This window comes from Phyllopteryx taeniolatus, chromosome 10, assembly GCF_024500385.1.
Source record: "Phyllopteryx taeniolatus isolate TA_2022b chromosome 10, UOR_Ptae_1.2, whole genome shotgun sequence".
Lineage (NCBI taxonomy): Eukaryota > Metazoa > Chordata > Actinopteri > Syngnathiformes > Syngnathidae > Phyllopteryx > Phyllopteryx taeniolatus.
In genome coordinates, this window is record NC_084511.1 from 7,582,826 (window position 1) to 7,608,228 (window position 25,403).

Sequence of the window (25,403 nt, forward strand, 5' to 3'; positions counted from 1 at the left end):
TCCTCATGGGAAGGCGTGTCGGTGGAATTGAGGAGGTCTTCGAAGTATTCCAGAACGATGGAGTCCCCAGCGGGAGCGTGAAGCCCCAGACAACTTAACTCCTCGGAACATTGGGACACACAAACCCCTCCACCACGATAAGGTGACGGCTCAAGGAGAGGACTTCAAAATTGTGGCTAGTAACTCTGGGAAACCACTAGCCACAGTGGCTGCTGAGCAAAAAAGCTCATGTCAAACCCTGTTGGTAAGGGTTTAACATACAGAATGGATCATCCATCCATCCATCCATGCTGGAGCCTATCCCAGCTATCTTCGGGCGAGAGGCGGGGTACATCCTGAACTGGACGCCTGCCAATCGCAGGGCACATATAAACAAACTACCATTCGCACTCACATTCACACAGGGCAATTTAGAGTCTTCAGTCAACCTACCATGCATGTTTTGGGGATGTGGGAGGAAACTGGAGTACCCGGAGAAAACCCACGCAGGCACAGGGAGAACATGCAAACTCCACACAGAAAGGATTTGAACCCCGGTCCACAGAACTGTGAGGCAGATGTGCTAACCAGTTGATCCCGTGCCGCCCAAATAAGCCTATTGCTTATAAATGATCTGGAATTTACTAATTTGTTTTGTTACAAAACAAGCGTTTCATTCGTAAAAGCAAAAGTAAGGGCATTGCATTCACTGGCGTGCACTTTGATCCATAGAAAGGCCATTTGTGAAGGCCTACTGGATGACAGTTTTGTGTAGGAAAGCCACAACATATCAAGTTACACATGGGGTGCACCGACTGGCTCCCAATATGTCTGAGGGAAAATGCTACTCGGACAGACTACTAAGATTCCAATCAACTGGAATCATCATTACTTCCCTATCATGAGTGGTCATCCAGTTTCTCACACTGGAAATAACGACTGGTCATGGAAATAATTTTCACCAAGACTTAACTCCGTGAGATTTTGACATGGATCTCTTGTGCAAAGTCTGAAGAGGAAAACAACTTAGTTTTGATGAAAGCATATTTGTCTCAAATAGGAGCCTCATTGCCTAATGCATCAGCAGCCTGCATTTTACGTCACATGCGTTTTATTGACTTAAGACTGGTAGCTCAAAAAGCTGTTTACAAATCAGCATCATTCTCCAAATACTATGTCACAATGGAGTTCCTACTACCAGGAGTGCAAGATTTGTTTTGCCTTGACAGACATTGTACCGGCATTACCAGATAACTAACAACCCTTTATTGCTCAGTGACTGTTTTTCTCAATGTCTTTTATGTCTCAAGTGTTCCCTGTCAATTGACTGTCTGTTGTCGTACTAGAACGGCTCCAATTACCGGAGAAAAATTCCTGGTGTTTTTTTTGGACATATTTGTCAAATAAAGATGATTCTGATTGGGAGTGTCACTGAGCAGTTGTGCAGATTAACTGATTGAGATTTTAATAGTCTCACTTGGATGTAAAGTCACTAAATACTTCATTAGGCTAATGAGCTCTCATACCATGTATAAAGTAAAAATATAATGGTTTATTTGACTGTCAGTGCTAGTACTTACAATGCAATTACATTTTATTTATTCTTGTCTAGTCAAAGAGTGCATCTCTTCACCACTGCTATCAAACCATAGTTTCTAATTTTTAGTTATCTTATCAAGGCACACCAAAGTATAGTATTAAAATATAAGAAACGACTCAGTTTACCAGTGTAGCGCTCCATAAAGACTAAACAACCGCAACACTTTGAGAAGCATTTGTGAATTAACTTGTCATGTCATTACTTTGTCTCCCTAATGTTTTGGCCAGGGAGCACAGATTCTTTCTATAGAAAACTTTCAGTAGAACACAATTTTGAACAATACATAGCTGAACTTATATTATTTACACCTGATGACCATCCATGAATTTCTAAAATAAATGACACCAACATGAGTCAAATTAAGACAAAAAGACAGTGTTTGAATTATGTAAACATAAGGTTTATTGCAAATGTGCAGTTGTATCCAAAGAGGGTAGCGAACAAATGTTTTCTGGATACTGTTGGGCAACAATACCATTACCTTTACAAAACAAATTTTATTACTAACTCAAATGCAAGACTTATCCCTGTGAAGTTTTAACACATGGTCCTTCTTTCTGCTATTGTAAAAAAAAAAAAATGTCTTTGGTAGCTCAAAAACAACAGCATTAGCAGAGCTCAAAGTAGACATGCTCCACTATTGTACTACATACAGGCACTGTTGCAATGCCACAGTTTTTGAAAATTGGCATCAGGGTAAAAAAACAGCAGATGCAGATTCAAAATATCTGAAATACCGTCCAATGCGTGCTGTTTCACACCACGAAGATGCTCTGTATGCCTTCAGTGTTGGGAAAAGAATCTCAGAAGAGCATTTATTTCACAAAACAACCGATTTTGTCAAAACTCAAACAAACGACTAACAAAAAATGGAATATGGCAGGATGAATTCCCCACAAGAGCAGCAAGCCTCAACTGCAGGCAATACATAACAGATTATGAATCAGCACAGTATACGAATCAGTCCGCCAGCTCGATTATACTACTCTAAACATGACCTCTGCTCATCCTGTTGATTATTTTTATTAATGCATGTCAATGAATAAGGATATGTTCACGCTGCAGGTCAATTGCAATTTGTTTGCGCATGTGCGACATGTATCAGTACAATTCCGATTATTTTCCAAATCCGACCCAGGCCTCTTTCGTATGGGGATATAAATTGGACATGTATCCGTTGCGGTCATCCAACCTGTCTTCACCAAAAGGCGAAAAACGTTACAATTGTTTGACAAAATAGACTTGGGAAAAGCAATGGTGAACGAATGAGCAGAAAACAGTGAGTGGTGAAGTGCTGATACTTCAGAATTGATCGTTTTCCATTATGAAATGATCTTTCTTGCACTGTACATTTTTAGTAATATAGTGCTTGTTTTAAGATCTTATTTTTCTGCACTGTTTTTAAATGTCTTTTGCTCTTTGTTTTTGAATGCTTTTAAGCTGTCTTATATTTTTCTGTACTTTCTTTTTAAATGTTTTTTTTGTTTTTAAATACTTTTAATTATGCAATCACGTCGTGCGCAAATAAATTGCCATACCTTTCCATAAATATCGCTCCAGTTGCACAAAATGCTTGAAATGGCCAAAGATGTGTCAAGACGGAGACCATATTTGTTTTGTGCGCATGCGTGTAACTTCATGGACGCATTACATTCACATTACACGTCGCATTTGTTTTTGCAATTTGAAAGACTACCTTAAAAGATTGGACTTAACCAAAAAAAACAAAAAAAATCTGATTTGGGCATCATAGCCTGCAGTGTGAACGAAGCCTAATACACGGAGGATAAGTCCTTGTAATGTGGAGCTGGGAATCCTTGAAACGTTCATATGGATATCGAACTCTTCTATGAACTGGGGGATCACTGCTTGTCGAAACCCAGGTAAATATCTTACCTGGGCCGACAGGAAGTAGCGTAACTTGCGCTCACACGTTCCAAGTTAGCACCGGCAGGACCAGCCCAATCGGGAGCAAAAGGACAGTCGCTGGCAACCCTCCATCAGAAAGCAAGCGCTCAGTGGTGTCCAGTGGGCCAGCCTGCTCTTGATTCTTGGCGCTCATTGTCTGCAAGAAGACTACAGCGCAGAGTTGGACGGGATCAGAGGACAGTCCTGGCACAGCGCCGGTCTGGAGTTTTGTGCTTATCAGAGTCAAGTGTTTGTCCCATCGGCCATTTGCAGCCACAATGCCACGCCCTCATTGCCATGATGGTTTTTTAGAGGCAGCAATTGTGTAGCGCAAAAAAACATGGAGGTCCATTGCTGAATAAGGACAGTGGCTCTGCCCGCCCCAAGGCAGAGCCACTTACACAGCAGAGCCAGTATTGCGGCTGCAGGTCTGCTGCTCTGACATCACCTGGACACTCTGATTGTCCAATGGGAGCAGACCATCTGTGGGGATTCGAGACTGGAACTTCTCCAGCTGCTCCGGACTGGCCAGGTTCTTCAGCAGGTAGTTTTCCCTCTCCAGCTGGTTGTTCTTTTCTGCAAGCTCCTTGATCTGCTCCTTGAGAATCTCCACTTCCTCCCGTACGGCGTACATGAGGTGGTTCTTGACCAGGTCCTGCAATGTCCAGGGGAGTGAGGACAATCAGTTCACATTGTTTATAAACTTTTGCAGCTCCATCATGTACACTTCAGACACAGGTGTCAAACTCAAGGCACGGGGGGGTGGGGCAGATCCGGCCCACCACATGATTTTATGTGGCCCCCAAAGGCAAAATCATGTGTGTCAAATTCCATGATTCTTGTTCAAATCTGCACCAAAATTTCAAATTGTCATATATAAAAAAGGATAACGTTGAGATATTGTACGCATTTTTGTGTTACCAAACATTAATAATAGTTGAAAAACCCATTACCCTTGATTTCTGATTCCAAAACAAGTTCATACATTTCGTGTGTCAATATGATGAGGCGATTAAATATTTTTTATGGTTTCGCAGTCATAACGGCCCTCTGAGGGAAAACCGTAACTACAGCGTGACCCGTGACAAAAAATTAGTTTGGCACCCCTGACTAAGTGCATAGAAATTATTGATACAAATGTCACTTTAGTTGACAATATCCTCAACTCACAACTCATGCATGCACTATTCATGTATGTGGAGTTTGGGTGAGTTCAAGTTACTGATAATTCAACAAAATACAAAATGAAAACAAATAAGTCAGTTGGAATACCGGTACAAGGTCAGGGTAACCGAACTGCGGTGTTACATCACATGAAGGACTTGCTAGTGTGTGTTTGCTGCAAGCTTACCATCGCCTGCTCGATCTTGTTGTCAATGGCCACCACGCTAGCACCAGAGGCACTGCAAGGGGGAGACACCAAACAAAAAGAGAAACCGTTAATACGCATCCAAAGCCACATATTTGTAGCCTCACACGAACACAACAAACGTTTTTGTTTTGTTCAGTACGCTTCCTAAATGTACTGAGAGTTACAGCACACAACAAAAAGGGCCGTGAAAATAACCGCTGACCGCAGAAAGCCTTTCGGCGTGTCTCTTTTCTTTCATGACGGTTACAACACACCGGTCAAGCGTACATTGTGCAGCGTGCTTGAAGAGCAAATCTATAAAAGTATTGTTGGGGGTTTCAGACGATACGCGGGAGCCATTTTACTGCTGTTGTTCTTTTTTTTTTTTTTTTTGCGGTAAGAAGCCTGCCTCGGAAGGTCGTTACGTCACCGCTTTTAACGTATGACTATTTTTGAGTGAATTTTGAGCGATGCGGTGATGTTTACCTGTTGTCAAGCTTGACCGACACGACGTCTCCCCCGAGGAGCGAGGAGAAGAAGGATATGGAGAAGTTGTGCAGCTGGTAAACGGCCACCTCCATTGACGTTTTAGCGAACATCTCCGTGCTCATGGTCAGTGGCAGACTCGTTTGGAAAACACTTGTCGCCACGTTTGCGAGTCGGTTGGGCTTACTAAAAATCATGTATGTCCGGTTCGGTTCCGTCGACGCACTACGTGCCAGGGCAAGTGCGGTGTCGAGATTGCTAAAGCTTCGCTTCTCAGCTGAGCGACTGTCCGTTGTGCTATTTTCTGCCACCCACCACTATATAAAGTCCCTCCTCGTGACGTCAATTGACGCGTGCATATTTTAGTTACATTACTTGATGGCTCCATTTTTTTATTTTTTTTTCGGGGGGGGGGGGGGGGGGGGGGCGGATGGGTCTCAACAAACGTTTTTAAAAAATAAATGCAAATGTCTTGTGCTTTAAACTGTAAAATAGGTTTCTTTTCTTAGTTTGGGATCAATTCGTGTGTCACTACATGCAATGGTGGTACCCGTACCACACTTTAAGTGCATATGCAAAATTAGAATTATTATTATCTTTGTCAAACAATGCCGTTTGATGTTGTTAATTTGTATGCGCGCCTTTTGCAACTCAGTATTGGTTGTCATGACATTTTAATTTGGATCAGCCAACACAGGACTTTAATGTCAATTGTTGTTGCCGGAAAATAACCTATTTGTTGCAAACGCGAGTGGACACATGAACGAGATAAACAACTCCCAGTCACACCTCCAGTTTATCGCTCTACTTGTTGGCAACAGAATGTACAGTACTGCACCACATAGTGGAACGTGAATGTGCTTTTCCGTCCTGCCTTGCGGTAAATTTCCCTCCGTGTGTTTGCACTTTATGGGCCTCTAGTGGTCAAATAGTATATTACAACAGCCCGTACAGAACGTGCAGTGAGTGATATGGTGCGTTTCAAGGGCATGGGAATTTTCCATACGGCTTTTTCTGAATCCATAATTAAAAAGCTTTTCCGGGCAGTGCTTTTCCATAGGTTTCCCTTAAAGGATGAAAATGACTTATTTGTGCAGACCAGCCACGTGGTACTTTTTGTTTACCAGTAACATGTTAAGTCTCACTCGAGGTATATGTTTGACCTTGTGACATCCTATAATTTGTGTAATGCAATTGTACCTAACCTCATGAGCAGTGTTAAAAAAAAAAATAATTAGTGGTGTACATTGCCCATAGAGTACACAGGGCAAGAGAAAAAAACACACACCTGTGCACAGTGTGCACTCACAATTATTGTGCAACGCAGCTTGTTTTTACGCTTACAAACACCCATGAATGTGTTTCTTTAGATGTCATCTGATTTATTGCTTGTGATAAATATATTGTGTTTCGTTTAGGAGTTTTTTTTTTATTTATGATACCTGTTCTCAAAACACCACATAAAATATTGTCCGAGGGCTTCATTTTTTTTTTTTTTTTTTTTTTTTTTTTTTTTTTACAGTGCAGTTTGACTTAAGATACTGTGTTGTGTTATAGAGTAGGCATGTAGTCCACAATTGTCCAGCAGCACTGTGAGGAAAAATAACAATTCATTCAGACTATTTGTCTGAGTTCTGCAAAATGAAACACATTCCTCAATGCATGGATTTGCCATGCCACATTAGTAGCAGAAAAAGCACTTCAGAACAAACAATTGGAGTGTGAGGGCTGACTTTTTATGGGCCCGCATGTGAGGTTAAAGAGAGAGCCCACTCGCTGGGTCATAGGGCCCATAATGGCCGACAACTGTGACTGTACAGCTGTCAGCTTTAATATCAAGCTCTGTTCTTGGGATGAAGGGCTTATCTGGCCCTGCTGCAGTTGTCCTATTTGGAAGAGGGGATGTTGTCACATCAATTTCCTCAAATTCTAGTTGAGTTACGCACGTACAAAAAGCTACAGACTCCAGGGAATATCTGAGCACTGTTAAGTTATTCCCAATGTGCCAGATGCTGTCTAAGGACAAACACATACAAAGTAAGAGATGTTTCAATTGAATAAATATTTTTCTTAACTTTTCTCGTTCTTCTGTGGAACACTCCACAGCCGGTGTATGTCTGGTGCGTGCAAATCTCTTCAAAAACTCATAATGCTGTGCCGCACTTTCCATCAAATGTTCCCTGTGCTACAGCCAACTAAGTTGTATAACACTGTGATTCATTTTCACCAATAGCTGAAGATGACTCAGGCGGAACCGTAACGCCAGTTTCCTAGTTCAAGATTCGCTTTTTAGCCAGCAAAAAAATCATGTGCAGCACCAATGCACAGCGCAAAAAAAAAAAAAAAAAAAGTCATCAATATTCATGGTAGAATGCTCTCTGAGCTGATTCGTTAAGCAAAAAAACATCTTTCTATTTCCACCAGTACTAGTACCGATAGCAATGCATATTGTGTGTTTGAGCACAGAGAGCCTTGAAGCTCTCAAAATGTAATGAATTAAATATGTATGTATTATATACTGCATTTATATATTTATTATACTTTAAAATCCATATTTATTTATCAAAACAAATTTGATAAACAAGTGCATTGACCTTTATGAGAAAACTCGGGGTCTGGTCAAAATCTTTGCCCCTTCAAAACCAATTGTCGGGGTGGGGGGGGGCTTCATTTATTGCCCCTTCAAAACCGATTGATAGTACGTTTTCAGTTATTCTATGAAAATGCTATGACTTACTTTTTTCTCACTTTATTTCTGAAGTTACATTAACTAGCTAGCCGCTAAAGCTAATGAAAACAAGCAAAAATGACATCAGACCCGAGATTCCCACAATGCAATGTGGATTTTTTTGGTATCAATAATTGTCGTCCTTATTGTTACGTTAAATGTCGTTGTCGTTTCTGTATGTGTGCTTCTACCATAGCGTGCATAACAGGGTCTTAACTGTATTAAAATAATAAGAACTAAGATCATATTAGCGTTGATGGTGTGGGACACTTTGATCTAATAAACAGTGAATAAGACTTTCAGCACTGTGCAGTTGCTTATCATATTATCCTGTACTAAGACGGTAATTTGCACATAGAGTTATAGCAAGAGAAAGCTACAAAGTGTTGGTTCCTCTGTGCTTTGGTCAAAATAGCTTTTCAAGTCAATGGGTTCAAGTCCAAGTGAATTCACGAGTCATTGCTGTCCAAGTCGAGTTGCAAGTCTTTTAACATTTTGTCGCGTTTAAAGTCATCAAATTCATGACTTGAGTCTGACTCAAGTCCAAGTCATGTGACACGTCTGGTATACAGTATGTTTAACGTGAACATTTGTTACATTGTGATACAGACTCGTATCTTTGTCATCAATTGTCATTCAAGAACTGCCCACACAACACTTCCATCAATGCTCTGGCACACTACTTACCGCCGATCTAGCCTCTTGAACCCACTTGGTGAGTAAGGAGGTGAGTAGCTGAAAGGTCTGTCATGACCGGCAAAGTGTTGAAAGTGACAGCCAAATCTATGGGGCGGTTCAGCCAGATGGAGGGCACATACCGACGAACGTTGAGGTAAATTAGCCTGAGAGAGACACGTGTGACGCTGTCCCATGTTGGCCTCCAAGTGAAGTAGTACCCCTTTGACTCCTGTTTGCGCCCACAATTGCACAATGAGACAATTGAGTACAGGCGGCGTCTCTGGACATGCCGTCATACTGGAATTGTGCGTACCACGCTCAGACTGGCACTCGTATGACGTGCCCAGCTCCACAATTACGAGCAAATAAGAGGTTTTGTCTGTGGATTTTGATAACATAAATGGGAACATCAAAGCAGTTCCCCTCTAATTTCTTCTTTTAAATAACAACTAGTGGTCCTTTTTAACAAGAAGGTTTGATTTGTTTTATTAATTTTTCTACTTGATCTATTCTTGCCCATTGGCTGCAGTGATTTGCTGGCTGATCGATCATGCAAATACTCCACTCAAAGAAGGACAAATGTTGGAATAATTATACACAAATGTGATTTTTGCTTGACAGCGATGCCACGATTCATTTCCATATCGAGCACTACAATGTTGAGTAAAAGCCGTAATATGTCCCAGGTTTGCATAAAAATGTATGTCTTGAAGTATTTCGCGCAACACTGGTGTAATGATAAGATGCATATTGTCTGTATTGTTGCCATTTTAAGTTTAGATTAGTGTTTCCCAACCTTTAATGAGCCAAGGCACCCATTTTACATTAGAAAAAAAAACTTCCACGCCATAAAAGTATGAAATCTGAAATAATGATCTTGTCTCACAAATGTAGTTACTCGGTTTGAAATCTGGGCCTTAAATTTTTGAACACAAAGCAATAGGAGGAGGAAGCCGTGACGTAGTGTATTCTGTTGTATGAATGGCAACAGGTGGTTACACCGGTTACTGTGCCTTCTGCCATCTAATGGAAGACTATTTAATTTGTATGCCTATCACCATACATCGTGGCACTGATAGTTGAACAAAGACATATTTATAATGAATAAATAATAATTTTCTGAAACATTAAGTGAAATTGTATTATTTTCTGCAATATTGATAATCTCTCATGGCACACTCGTGTGCCACACAACCGTGGTTGAAGATCACTGCCTTAGAAGACCCACTTTAGTTGTCTGTAATATTGATAGACTAGCCTGAACACCTAGCCTCAGTGCTAATATTGCTGTTCTGATGTCCAATGTTTGCACAAAAATCTATTTTAACCCTTCATAGGACACACTTGAAATGTCACTCTCATACATTTCAAAAGATAATCAAACTTAAACTTCAAAAGTATTTGACACTTCTCAAATTCTTATATTTTTGCATAGTTTCCCCACTTTAAGACAAACAAATTTAAATATCAGACAAAGATAACCGGAGTAAACATACTGTATAATGCAGTTTTAAGTGGTGATTTTGTTTATTTATGAAAAAACCTATTCATAGCTACTTGGCTCTGTGTGAAAAAGTAAGGAGAATGTTCAGCCATCAGTTTGTGACCTCAAGCTGAAGTGTACTTGGGTTCTGCAGCAGGACAGTGCTCCAAAACACACAAGCAAATCAACTTTTCTGTAGCTTAAAAAAACAAAATGAAGGTTTCGGAGTGGCCTAGTTAAAGTCTGGACTTGAATCCAGACTTCACAATCTTGAAATGCTGTCACCGTTCATGTTCGAAAACCCTCCATTGTTGCTGAATTAAAACAATTCTGCAAGAAAGATTGGGCCAAAAATATCTCCACAAAGATGTAGAAGCCTCATTGCCAGAAAACGCTTGATTTCAGTTGTTCCTGCTGCGGGTGGGTCAACCAGTTATTAGTTTTAAGGGGCAATTATTATTTCATACAGGGCCAGGTAGCTGAAGATTTTTTTCCCCTTAATAAATAACATAAAAATTTTAAATCTGCAATTTATGTTTACATGAGTTATCTTTGTTTGATATATACATTTGCTTGCTGATCTTAAACATTAAAGTGGGGAAACTGTGCAAAAAAATAATAATAAGAATTTGAGAATGGGGCCAATACTATTTCACAACACTGTACATTCCTTTGATAATTGGCTGGGAGAAATGATGTAATGACTTTCACCTCAACAAAAAGCAGTCCCCCCCCCCCCCCAAGATTCGAATCCCAAACCTCAGAACTGTGAGGCAGATGGGCTCAGCACGATGCCACCTTGCTGCCACAAATGAATTGCAAACATTAAGCGTTGAAAGTGGAATCAGCAACTGATGATTACAAAACTGGATATAATTGATGCAGTGATTGAGAGAATAACACTTAAAAAGGCACTGTTGGATCAAGTCCCAGAACAAGAGGGTAGCTGGGTCAGAACCACCTGGCAGCATTCATCTTCCTCTTTACCTTCAACATACTATAGTGTAAGACCTCAGCTGTCGGAACTCGGTGAGGTAGCATGCATACGTCTCACTTGAGTTTCTCTCGGCTGCGGAATGTCGACATGACACTTATGGGTACATACTGTTCTGAACTTCATCACGTATTGCTTGTGATACTCAAAAATAGAAATGCTACAATCCAGAAAAGAATGATTTAGACGCAAAGCACGTGTCCAGCTCATATCTCTCTTAGTTTGCAAGTCGGATGTTTACTGCAATGTCAACTGGTTGCATTCAAACATTAGCATATGCTCCCACGTAAATGACAGGCTTCCATCGGCAGTGTTTCCCATAATGATGTAATTGGCAGTCTCTGAGACACATGGGTGATTCCTGGTTGGATTTACGCAAAGAAATCCCTTAGCAAGGCAAACATTGTGGCTTTGGTTGCCAATGCTTCAGCAACAACAAAAGCTGGAAACAAACACCTGATTGGCATTCCAAAGTCATGAATTGTGTTATAAACATGTAATTCACAGGTCAGTCGCATCCATTGCTGTAAACAGGAAATGTATAGAGGGGTAATTCTTATCGCAATCATATAATTAGGTTAATTCTAATAGGATACAATGTTTAGATACTTTGGAAAGTAATTGAAAATTACTTGTTTTTTCTCTCTCGCACGACGAATTGGAACTTAGTAATAATTATCTGGCATAACTTGATTAGACGCGGCCTTTCTTGCTATCCCTCCAGCTCATGTCCCATATTCCCTTCATTTCCCAGTTTAAAAAAAATTTTTTTTTTATCATGTTACAGCCGGGCATGCAGCTGTGTGACCCAAGTCGCAAACAAATGGGACAAACCCTGGAGTTGTGCCGTGCCCTCAGTGTGTGTATGTGAGTTTGTGGTCTTGTGTTTGTTTGCGTGCAGGCGGCCACATGTTCCCATTCGAGCATACCCCAGCATGTGTGAGTTTTTCAGATGGGGATATTTAGTGCCCCGCTAACTCTTGCAAACGCTAAGTCCATTCCCACAGACTCCAGCAGACTTGCCTGCAGAGCTATGGAGCTGACTGGATGTCACCTGCGGCATGAGGATGAAGCAATGGCTACGTTCCCATGGGTGAATGCAGACAAAGTCATCTGCGGTTAATTCTCAGGGGACTGAATGTGTTGACAGCTGGCAAAACAGCTGGCTATATGTATTGCTTGCATTTCTTTTTTGGGGGCGGTGCAGTTTTAAAAAGTATTACATTTGAGGTAAAGGTGGGTGTCAGAAAACAACTTAAAATATGATTTAAAGCCGGATCAATATAGTGTATTGGAAGAAAATCCAAAGGCCTAATGTCTGAACTAATGATTTTTGTCTTCTTTGATTCTTTAATGATTATTTGGGAGAGTTGGTACATTTAAAAGTTTTGGGTTCACCTAACCGTGCCCCTTAAACTCTTGATCAACGTTGCAAACTGCACAACAAAAAGCCCATGATCACTGTCCACTGTATAGTACAGTATAGCAAGTATCTCCAAATATTGTCTGTTTTTTGCATGGGTTTTAACACCATGTCAGCAGGTGAAAACATGAGTGGGAATACTGTAGTTGTTTGTCTACAGGCATACTGTATGTGCCCTGCAATTGACTGCCAACCAGTCCAGGGTGTACACCACCTCTTACCTTAAATAAAACAAGTGGTATAGACAGGTGGTAAAATATGAAGAAAATGATGATTGTGTGTGTACAGTGCTAACACCTTTGATCCACACATTCAGAATGAGCTACAGAATAGTTTTTACAGGATAAAAATGATCTTTTTCAAAATTATGCAGGTTTGGGCAAATACAGAATATGCCATTTGTCTGTGAATAATCAATAGATTTACATTCTAATGTTTTGGTAAATAACGCTTCCTATGTTTTGTTGTTTTCTGAGGGAAGGGTGGGGGGGACCTCCAAATAATCATAGTGACAATGAACAATTCATAACATATCATGACTGAAATAGAATGTTTCCTATCTTGCAGACACTAAGTTTGATGAGCATTCCTCAACTTTCTCAGTCTTTTTTGCCTCATGTCCCAGCTTTTTTGGAAGGTGTTGCAGCCATAAAATTCTTAATGATTATTTGCTAAAAACAATCAAGTTTATCAGTTTGAACATTAAATATCTTGTCTTTATAGTGTATTCAATTAAATATAGGTTGAACATGATTTTCAAATCATTGCATTCTGTTTTCATTTATGTTTCACACAACGTCCCAACTTCATTAGAATTGGGGTTGTATTTTAACCTAAGTAATCCATACATACAAAGAAAGCAGAACAAATAAGACAAATAAGATAATGGCAAATGACACAGGGAAGAAATAGTGAACACACAAACTGGTATTTATTTCATACTAACAAAAACCTTTGTTTGCAACGACAGCTTCAAGACGCCTCCTGTATGGAGAAACCCGTCGCATGCATTGTTCCGGTGGGATTTGGGCTCATTCCCCCACACAAGCTGTCTTCAAATCTTGAAGGTTTCGTGGGCTTCTTTTATAGACCTTGAGTTTCAGTTCTTTCCATAGATTTTCAATTGGATTCAAGTCAGGTGATTAGCTGGGCCATTCTAGCAGCTTTATTTATTTTTCTTTGAAACTAATTGAGAGTTTCCTTGGCACTATGTTTTGGATCATTATCCTGCTGAAATGTCCACCCTCGTTTCATTTTCATCATCCTCGTAAATGGCAGAAGATTTTTGTCAAGAATGTCTCGGTACATTTGCCCATTCAACCTTCCTTCAATAATATGAAGTTTACCGGTGCCATTTGTGGAAAAAGCAGCCTCACACCTTCATATTCCAACCTCCGAACTTCACTGTTGGTATGGTGTTTTTAGGTTGATGTGCAGTGCCATTTTTCCTCCAAACATGGTGTGCATTATGGCATCCAAACAGTTCAATTTTGCTCTCATCCAAGCAGACTATATTCTCCCAGTATTTAACTGGCTTGTCCAAATGTTATTCAGCATACGAGCTTTGACATGCTTTTTCCTAGCAATGGGCTCTTGCATGGTGAGCGTGCATACAGGCCATGGCGGCGGAGAGCATTACTCCCTGTTTTCCTTGTGACAATAGTACGTGTAAATTCCAGGTCTTTTTGAAGCTCTCCACAGGTGGTCCTTGGCTCTTAGACAACTCTTCTTTCCACTCCTCTATCAGAAATCTTGCGAAGAGCACCTGATCGAGGCAAATTTATGGTGGTATGATTGGCTTTCCTGCGATTGGCTGGCGACCAGTTCAGGGTGTACTCCGCATCTCGCCTGAAGATAGTTGGAATAGGCTCCAGCACACCCGCGACCCTAGTGAGGATAAGCGGTACAGAAAATGGGTGGATGATTGGCTCTCCACTTACGTATTATGGCCCCAATCATGCTCACTGGAACGTTCAGAAGCTTAGATATGCACTTGTAACCAATGCCATCGTTATGTTTTGCAACAATTAGTTTGTGATGGTGTTGAGACAGCTCTCTGCTCTTACCCATCATGAGATGACTTGAATCACACCTTGGCAATGAGACCCTTTTTGTAGGCCATCAATTAGGACTGAACCAGCTGATATTCATTTGCATTGACATGGGTCTGGATTGCTGTTTGATTAATGATAGATTTTAGGCGTTTTCTTGGCTTTCCATTCCTTTTTGGACCTCCCTTTCTTCATGTTCAATACTTTTTCTCTGTGTCATTTCAAATTTTTACACACAACTTAATTTCTGAGTTTATTTGTTCTGCTTTCTTTGTAGAGTGTGTATGGATTACTTGGGTTGTTCCCAACATCTGGTGAAATTTTCATGTCAATAGCACCTTTGGAAGTATATTTAGTGAGAAAAATTGTTTCGTCTTAAATACTTATTTCAGGCCCTGTATAGTCATGGGAAGAACATGCAAAATCCACACAGGCAAGACCGGATTTGTACTTTTTATGTTTTGTTATGATTGCAGTTTGTATTGGAAAAAAAATTACTGTTTATAACGAGAATCTTCAATTATAATTCAGAGGGGTCCCTTGGCAAAGGTTTTCTCAGGGCAAAGGTGTGGATCTCAAAATGTTTCGATTTGCGTATCTGACGCGTCAAACGAAATCAAAATATTACATTTCCTTTTGTTTATCGCAAAATTTATGTTATTTTGCAAATATGATGTTTTTCTTTTCATTAAAACTAAACTAATATCTGGACTGGTATGATGTCATCAGTAGATGTTTGTAATGTAAATAAAATTACTTTGATCCGACTCAAGGAGAACGATACAGGAACATAAATGTATTCCCCAAAAAACAGAAAGATAAAGTGACTTTGAAACACACATTTAAACCCTTAATAGTTAACATTTACAGTAAATACAAATAACACCACTTAAATTTCCAGTAAACTAGCTCAAACTCGTCAGGCCTACATTTCCTACATTGTACTCAATTTCGAAATATGCAAGTTGAGAGTGAAACAAGAAATGCTGGCAAACAACTTGAAATAAAACAGCATCTCACGCCTGAATTTCAAGTAACGCTGAGCATGCAAAGTAAACCTAACTTTCAAGTAAATCAGAACAGGTAGATGCATATTTCAAGTCAAAAATTTATTTTGTTTGTCTTCGATTAACGTCTCGGCAGCTGCTTTGGCACAGTCTTCTAAGACCCAAACCTTACTAAATGCTCGTTTCCCCAAAATCCATGCTATTCAGAGCGACCATTCATTTTCTCTTTGGTCCAAGGATACAGTTGGAAGTGCTGCTTAATGTCATAAAAGCAACATACAGTATGTGACACAACCTTTTTTAGTTTGCTTCTGGAAGAATAGAAGTACTGGTCCGTCCATTAATTTCTAAAAACTGAGTCAGTTTTCAGAACGTTGGAGAAAGCCACAGGGTCTACAATCTTGCCAAATTTTTCCCCCTTAAACAAACGGTTTGATTGTCTTAGAAATTCCTCATATGCTTCATCAGTGTAATTGTCTTTACACATAAAATCCCAATTTTATTCTATTAACTCGTTTTTGAGTAATTCCATGGCTTCTTCTGTCCTAACCCTTCTGTACACAGGTATCTTGCCTTGCTTTTTTTATTTATTTATTTTTATTTTAGTTATCATTATACAGTAAACTGTGAAAAGTGGAAGATGATCACTGATGTCATTTACCAATAATCCACTTATTGTATGGTTATCAATTTCATTTGAAAATGGTTATCAATTTCATTTGAAAATATATTATCAATTAAAGTCAAACTATGGGTAGTGATCCTGCTGGGTGTGATAATTTGGGTATGCAAATCATTACTGTATTGAATATTATACAATTTATCAGTCTTCCTATGGTAGTTTGGGTCTAACAAATCTATATCGAAATCACAACTGATAAACTTGATCTTATGATTTGGAGTTAAAAAAAATGTTCGCCCATCCAGTTTGTAAATGTATCTACATTCGATACATATTTGACATATTTTCTTCCAAATTATCAATATAATTCAAATCCACATACAATATATGACTACCCCATTTTTGCTTCTACTATTCATGCATAGCATCTCATAACGCTCAAGTCCAAAATCCATGTCTTTTTCCTTGTCGATCAAGCTTCCAGATATTAAAGTGATATTGAAAGGCTGTGTGAATAGATTTAAATAGTCCTTGATATGAAAATTGGTATAATGGTCTACTGTATATATATATATATATATATATATATATATATATATATATATATATTGGTATAATTGGTCTACTGTTGAAATGTATTATTGCTATTTTATTTTCAGTCTTGAAAGTTCTTTTTTTAACTAATTTGAAACTGTAATAATGGCAGTCGTAATGTTCCAAAAAAGGTTGTTTTCTGGATCAATATTTTCAATGCCAAGTAAATTTCACTAAAAGAAAAGCAATGAACAAGCAATGAAGACATTTTCTGATAGAGGGGCACTGTTTTCTGATTCTGACTGTCTTCAGCCAAAGATACTCACCGCTTGTCAAAGTAGCGCAATGTAACTAGTTTTTCTGATGTTTGAGCTGGCTGTGTGTTTTGTAAAACACATAATTTGTTATTTTTGGTTAAACTAATACCACATATTATGGCCTTCTCTCTGAAGATGTTGATACTTTCAACAGTAACACAATAACCTCCACATGCCAGAAAGCATTGTTTCTGTTGCCGGCCTTCCACTGATCTCTACAAGCCAAACAAACAATGTTGTTCTCTTTCAACAAGAACATAAGAATGACCCAGATCATAATTCAATCATTTTTCTTTTTCCCACACATGGCACACTCAACTGTCACCCATATTTGATAACTACAGTGGGTGCTGCCCAGACGAGGGTAGGACTGCAAAAAAACATGCTGGACACTGGAATGTATACTGTATAAAGAAATATACAGACTATGATATTATATATCCATCCATCCATCCATCCATCCATTTTCTGAGCCACTTACCCTCACAAGGGTCGCGGGAGTGCTGGAGCCTATCCCAGCTATCTTCGGGCAGGAGGCGGGGTACACCCTGAACTGGTTGCCAGCCAATCGCAGGGCACATACAAACAAACAACCATTCGCACTCACAGTCACACCTACGGGCAATGTAGAGTTGTCAATTAACCTACCATGCATGATTTTGGGATGTGGGAGGAAACCAGAGTACCCGGAGAAAACCCACGCAGGCATGGGGAGAACATGCAAACTCCACACAGGCAGAACTGTGAGGCAGACGCTCTAACCAGTCGCCCACCGTGCCACCATATTATATATCATTATAATTAAATATAAAAACATACAGTACTTGGCTATTTTGAGCCCAGTAAAATTTACTCATTCACTGCCAGCCTTCCCAGTTAGCATGGATATTTGACTTCTAAAGCCGTCAATGGCAGTGAATGTTAAATACAGAAAATCAAAGAGTGCCCTATAAAGGCATAGAGTGTTTATCTTGTGTATCTGTACAGTGTATGTAAAAACTACCAGGCTTTCAACTACGCATATGATAGTGACAATCATATTAAATCAAATTCAGGAAATTAAAGATGTGTATTTTTCTATATATCCATCCATCCATTTTCTGAGCCGCTTATCCTCACAAGGGTCGCCTATCCCAGCTATCTTCGGGCAGGAGGCGGGGTACCAGCTGAACTGGTTTCCAGCCCATCGCAAGGCACATACAAACAAACAACCATCTGCACTCACATTCACACCTACGGGCAATTTAGAGTCTTGTGTGCAAAAAATGCTAATTCGTGGCCATCCATCCATCCATCTTCTGTAGGGATTTCTCCTCACTAGAGTCATGGGTGTGCTGGAGTCTATCCCGCCATCTTCGGGCGAGAGGCAGGGTATTTGGTAATTGGTCACCAGCCAATCGTAGGGCACCTACCACACATGTTTTTGGGATGTGGGAGGAAACCGGAGCGCCCGGAGAAAACCCACGCAGGCACGGGGAGAATATGCAAACTCCACACAGGTGGGACTGGGATTTGAACCCCGGTCCTCAGAACTTTGAGGCAGACATGGTAACCAGTCGTCCACCGTGCCGCCAATTTGTGGCCATGCAATACAAATTTGGAGCTCCTTACTGGACCGTTAGGTAAGCAAATCAAGAGTTTCTCTGGAAACGGTAAGGTAGCGGTAGAGGTCAGGGCTAAAGACAAAGGACAGATATAGTTGTAAGACTGAATTTTATTGCAAGCTGGGAACAAGGTGAAGACATTCTAAAAAAAAAAAACTTGCATTGCAGGCTATTGTCAAGGACAAACTATTAAATTATACTTGCCTTAAAGGACACTGGAAATTGAGGTTTCCGGCTAAGACGCATGCCATTTGCTTATCGAAGTTGTGTGCACATTTTGTGTGCCAATTTTATCTATTTCATGGCCAAAAGTTTGCATTTTGTGTACATGTTAAATCTATACTGTGGCCACAAATAATAATAAAAAAAATCCCATGTCATGTCTGGGGCTCCTGGATCTTTTATTTTATGAAACACATAATTGAGGAAATCCTGAAGTGAGGAGGTGATGCACCTCACTTTCCTACATTTACGACATAGCACTGCTTCTGTGCATGTAATTACTTTTTTGTTGTTGTTGTTGTTTAATAGAGTACAGTGAGACACTTAACATTTAAGCACCATCGGTAGTACAATCATAAAAAAATTATCTCAACAATACATATTGCTGTTGCCAGCAAGCTTAATGCACACAAAATGGAAAGAAAGTGAGATGGTTTTGAACTGTTTTTTAAATCCAAATAGAGTCAAAATCCTCTGATTTTCAGTCATATGTCAATACTTGATTTTGTTGCACATCCATAAAAGCAAACAAATTAGCTTTGTGTTTTAAGCAAAACAGACAGTGAAAAGAATTTTTTTCTATTTTCTGACATGTTGTGTCATGATTTGTGCCCTGCAGTTCCTCCTTCGGAGCCTGTGTGGCGCTTTGCGCCTTGCCTCTCTCCCTCTCTCTCCCTCTCTCTCCCTCTTTCTCCCTCTCTCTCCCCAGCAATCAGCATCACCTTGGCCATGCACCTGTCTTCAACCAGCACTCGTCATTGCCTGCATATAAGCCTGCCAGATCCCGGATTCCACCGCCAGAGTATTATCGCTCAATTGTGGGATGATGACGCCCTTAGGGGTATTTTTTTTAAGGGGATTTCTGAGCAGCTCAATGTCCTCACTCGAGGACTTAATTTCGATATCCATCCGACACTAGACAATCGTTTACGGGAAAGGGCATGGGAGAGCTCGCAGCTGCGGGCACAGCTCCATTAACTATTCCGCCGCATCCTGAACTCCTGACCACCTCCTCATCACCCCCCACTGCTTTGAGTGAGCCCATGCAACTTGGCAAAACCAGATTAGACCCTCAGGAATGTCAGCGCCATTTCAACCAACAATAATTTATCTATTGTGGACAACCAGGCCACTTCATTGCCACATGTTCCGTGAGACCAAAAGACCAGGCTCCCCACGAACACAGAGCGCCATGGTGAGCCAAACTAACACTTCTCCCAGCTCTCCCTCCTGCATGACCATTTCCTCATTTATTTTGGGCCCTGATTGCAATACTCCGGTTCCCACTCTCATCAACTCCGATAGTTTTATCCATGAGGGTTTAGCATGTCATGTTCAGCTTCCTGTCGAACACCTCCTCTCTTCAAAAAAGGTCACAGCCCTGGATGGGCGACTCATTTCCCCTGTCACCCACCAAACAGCTCCGTTGACTCTACTCCTCTCAGGTAATCACTGGGAAACTATCCAGCTTTTTGTCATTCCCTGCCCTGAGACTCCGTTAGTCCTCGGAATCCCCTGGCTCAAGAGGCACAACCCCGCCATCGACTGGACCCACCTATCAATCACCGGGTGGAGTCCATTCTGCCATTCTCATTGTCTTCTTTCTGCCATTCCGCCCTCCAGCAAACCTCAGCCACCTGCCACACCTGTCAACCTCTCCCTTGTGCCGGAAGAATACCACAACCTCTCTCTTGTCTTTAGTAAAGATCTTGCGATCTCACTACCCCCACACCGCCCTTATGACTGCGCTATCGATCTCCTGCCGGGAGCCCCTCTTCCCTCCAGCCACCTTTTCAACCTTTCCCGCCCTGAGAAAAAGGCTATGGAGGACTATATCCGTGACTCCCTAGCTACTGGACTCATCCGGCCCTCGTCTTCCCCCATGGGGCCTGGCTTCTTCTTTGTTGAGAAGATACCACTCTCCGCCCCTACATCAATTTCCGTGGACTCAATGACTCAATGGCAAACACCTTAAAAAATAAATCCCCACTGCACCTTATTGACCCCTCATTTGAACCCCTCTGCGACGCCCAGATATTCACCAAATTGGATCTACGCAATGCATACAACCTCATTCGCATTAGAGAGGGAGATGAATGGAAAACTACTTTCAATACCCCCCTTGGACACTTCGAATACCTGGTCATGCCGTTTGGATTAACCAATGCCCCCGCCGTTTTCCAAACCTTCATCAATGACGTTCTCCATGATATGCTGAACTGGTTCATTTTCATCTATTTAGACGACATCCTCATTTTCTCCTACTCTCCCTAACAATTTCCCCATCATGTCCGCCAAGTCCTCCAGCGTCGCCTTGAGAACCGCCTCTTTGTCAAACCTCAGAAATGTGAATTCTACCTCTCCTTCATACACTTCCTGGGCTATATTATCACCAAAGGACAGTTACAAACAGACCCGACAAAAATCTAAGCAATTGTCAACTGGCCCATTCACTCCACCTGCAAAGAGCTACATTTCCTAGGCTTTGCCAATTTTTACCGCTGCTTCATCTGTAAGTACAGCAAGGTGGCTGTTCCTCCAGCTCCCCATTCCATTGGACCACTGCCGCCTCACAAGCATTTGAACACCTTAAAGAGCAATTCACCAGTGCCCCAATCCTAAGACACCCCAACCCTTCCCGGAAGTTTGTTGTGGAAGTTGACCCCTCCGCCCCCAGCTGGTCTGCTGCGTCCCTTACCTATCCCGAGCCGCCCTTGGTCCCACATCGCCTTGGACTTTATAACCGGCCTCCCTCCATCACTATCAAGTAACACTATCATTCTTGCCATTATTGATCGGTTCTCCAAATGTGTCCATTACGTGCCCCTCCCCAAGCTACCCTCTGCCTTTGAAACCACTAACCTCCTTGTCATTCACGTGTTTAAACGCCAAAATCCCCATTGACATAATCTCAGACCAAGGTCCTCAGACCTCAGGTCCCCCAGTCTAAGAACTTGTAGTATGCTGTGTATTGTAATAAAATATAGAATGCCCGCTGACTTTATGTAACAGTTATAGTTTACTCTGATATTACACATGCTGACAAAGTTGGTTATTACAAAGCTTGAATATCTCCAGGAATGATTCCAGTTGCAAAATATCTCATTGGATTTTTATTTTTTTATTTTTGGTGTTGTGACGAGTATCCATCCATCCATCCATTGTCTACTGCTTGTCCTCATCATGACTTTATGTAACAGTTATAGTTTAATCTGATATTACACATGCCGATAAAGTTGGCTGTTACAAAGCTTGATTATCTACAGGAATGAGTACAGTTGCAAAATCTCTCATTGGATTGATGTCCTTTGTGCACGAAGTGCCTAAGAGGCCTTTGTTGTTCAGAAGGTGTCCACGCAAGCAGCCACCTTATCTTTATGCCCAACTGCAACAGTCACTCACTCAGGCAATGATAAATTAGCTTTCCACCAGTGTAGCAGGAGTAGAATGTGACATAAAATTAAATACTAATTTTAATCGGCGTATTTTTTATCCAGTATTCTGTATAGTTTCTGTAGAATCCATTCCAACAATTGACAGTCAAGACTCTTAAGACATAAGAAAGAAGCCATTGGCAGAGGATATGGGGGTCAAACACTAGGGCGATGCATTCCAGCAAGCAATGGGCGTTTTTAACACACTGGCTTTTTTTTGTGCTACAATAAACAAAATATAAATCATGAGTAAACATATTCTAAACAAAAACTTGTAATAGTTTGACTCACAATTACAATTTTTGTTGAAGATTGGATCATTTCTGCCACTGTGACAAGCGCCATTGTGTACAGTACGTTGAAACATATGCTGGTCTACACGTGATGCATTCAAGAGCAGCTCGGAAATGAGTATAACAACGTTAAATAGGAATTTAATTGTTTTAAAGGCTGTAAAAGTGTGTGTGAGGGAGTTCAATTAGAGGGGGGCTCTATTCTGGGTTACAACAGCCTGATTTGCCTGCCCTGTTGCAGCGTCTCTGACCCGTTGCGTGAATCACGCTGCCCTCCCCACTCTCATTGAAACACTCGCTAAGTCAAACGCTTAAGACCTTACTGATTCCTTAACAAGTTTGATCTAAACAATTTTTTGCAAATGTATTGCAAATGTAATAACTGAGCCGATAACGTATTAACGGCCCATAACGTAATCCATGTGTCCATTTTAGAATGTAATAGACTTATAATACAATTTAATATTAAATTATGAACTCAATTATTACATTTGTAAAGATTATTATTTTAACCAGGAAAATAAAGTAATAATCAGCCAATAACATAATAAGTTATTACGTAATCATTTATTACCTTATTGGACAAAAGTTATGACGTTATAGGTTCAAGATTTTTATTACATTATTGGCTGATTACATTTTAAAAATGGCAAGTTTATTACTTTATTTGCCATTATTACTTCATGGGCTGTTATTACATTATGGGCTTCTACAGCATTGCCTTGCTTCAAGCCGGTTGTTTGTTATAATTTTATTCCCAAAAAGAAATTGTGTCCTTATTTTTGTTTTACTTTAAAAAGGAAAAAAATAAAACTATGAAAATTATGTATATGTCTATGTATAATGCATTTTTACAATGCATGATTTTGCTTTTACCCATATGATCAAAACATGAAGTATTATCTGTATTTTGTTAGTTTTTTAAAAATAATTATTCTGGCTACACTTTTTTCATAACCACTAGGTGGCGGTGGCATATTAGAATAATAGTGTACACCTTTCTCATAACCTCTAGGTGGCGAAGGCATATTAGAATGAAAGTGCACAGCTTTTTCATAACCTCTAGATGGCGGCATATATTTATAAAATGTGAAAGTTTTTTCAATTTTCCCCTATATCTATGTATAATGCGCCATATTGACTATGGAACTATTTTTTGGGGGGTAAAAAATGCGCATTATACATGAGAAATTACAGTACATCTTTTACAGTAAGCAACCATAAACTTTCTGAAAAGTTGGGTTTTATTGAACATTCCCGAATGTCTGTGACGATGGCTAGATTCAATGCCACTCATTAAAAAAAAAAAAAAGAACATTCAGGAAACATGTTTTTCCTCATGTATTGAGACTGTAGGTTGAAAGTAACAGCTGGCTGCTAGTGTGGACTGAATGGCTGGCAACAATGGGGAAATGCCAGTATTTGGAGGGTGAACTTGTTTGTTTTTGAAACGGTAAATTTAGTTCGAAATTTTGAATTATGACCGATGAACCGAACTAGTTCATTTTAAAAGTGAACTGAACTTTGAACTAGGTTGCATAGAAAATGAACTTTTCCAACACTGGTAAAGGGGTTCTAGAGATATCAAGAAATATTTAAATATTTTTGCACTCTGACCTTTAAAAATTAATTTAATTGTTTCTCGATTGTTTGTTATGTAATATTCTAGTTTCTACAGATGATGAATTCGGGGTATTCACTTGCTCTAAGCTATAATCATTAAAAATATATGTACTGCATATTTTTTAAAAATCCCGAAATATATTTCACTCTGAGTATGTGTGCATTTCTGTAATATGAGTTTCACTTTTTGAATTGAGCATTCTAACTAAATTGAGGTTTTGACATCATTGTAATTTATTGAGATGGACCTGCATAAGTGTCTTTTTTTGGGGTGCCATTTGTAAAGCGGTTCACACTGACAATAACAGCAACATTTTGTCACATGTAGCTTCAAACAATGTTTAAAAATTTTTTGTGAATTTTCAAGAGTTAGCTTTCTGTACATTTAGAACAATATTTGTCAACTTTATAGTCAAGTCCAAATATTAAATGTTAAACCTCAAGCTCAAATCTAAATGCTAACTATATATTTAAATGTTAAATATAAATATGAATCTTCAATAGAAATGTTAAATATATGTATAAATGTTGAATAATATCATTAATTGGAGACTCTAAATTGCCCGTAGGCATGACTGTGAGTGCGAATGGTTGTTTGTTTCGATGTGCCCTGCGATTGGCTGGCAACCAGTTCAGGGTGTACCCCGCCTCCTGCCCGATGACAGCTGGGATAGGCTCCAGCACGCCCGCGACCCTAGTGAGGACAAGCGGCTCAGAAAATGGATGGATGGATGTTGAATAATATATATATATATATATATATATATATATATGGAAATCTAAATATAAATCTTAAAATTAAATGTTCAATCTATATCTAAATATCAATATTACATTTAAATATAAATATTAAAAATAAAAGTTAAATATATATTTAAATGTAATTATTAAATACAAATGTTAAATGTTAAATTTAAATGTTTCCGATTCAACTAAATATTTAGCTAATATGTAAATCCACAATACCAAGAAACGGAAGTACCAAAATAAAAACTGTGTGTTTGTAGTGTCAAATAACGTACAAAAAAATATCTTGTACAAAACATAGATTATCAGGACCTGAAAT

The 25,403-nt window shown here is 39.8% G+C and overlaps 1 protein-coding gene and 1 long non-coding RNA gene across 3 annotated transcripts in view; one reads left to right on the forward strand and one right to left on the reverse strand.

Moving 5' to 3' along the window:
- LOC133484300 (uncharacterized) overlaps nt 1-25,403 on the forward strand; it is a 130,198-nt gene that overhangs the window by 78,083 nt on the left and 26,712 nt on the right. The gene's annotated exons all lie outside the window — the stretch shown is intronic.
- tsc22d3 (TSC22 domain family, member 3) overlaps nt 1,958-25,403 on the reverse strand; it is a 46,743-nt gene continuing 23,297 nt past the window's right edge. Inside the window, exons 1-3 of one of the 2 annotated variants that reach the window (XM_061786608.1) lie at nt 5,325-5,647; nt 4,839-4,890; nt 1,958-4,142 (exon numbers count right to left, since the gene is read on the reverse strand). In XM_061786608.1, coding sequence (XP_061642592.1) covers nt 3,885-4,142; nt 4,839-4,890; nt 5,325-5,521 — 507 coding nt within the window. In that variant the 5' untranslated portion in view covers nt 5,522-5,647 and the 3' untranslated portion in view covers nt 1,958-3,884. Of the gene's footprint in view, nt 4,143-4,838; nt 4,891-5,324; nt 5,648-25,403 lie in introns of those variants that run through there. The other variant, XM_061786607.1, reaches the window with a different exon arrangement.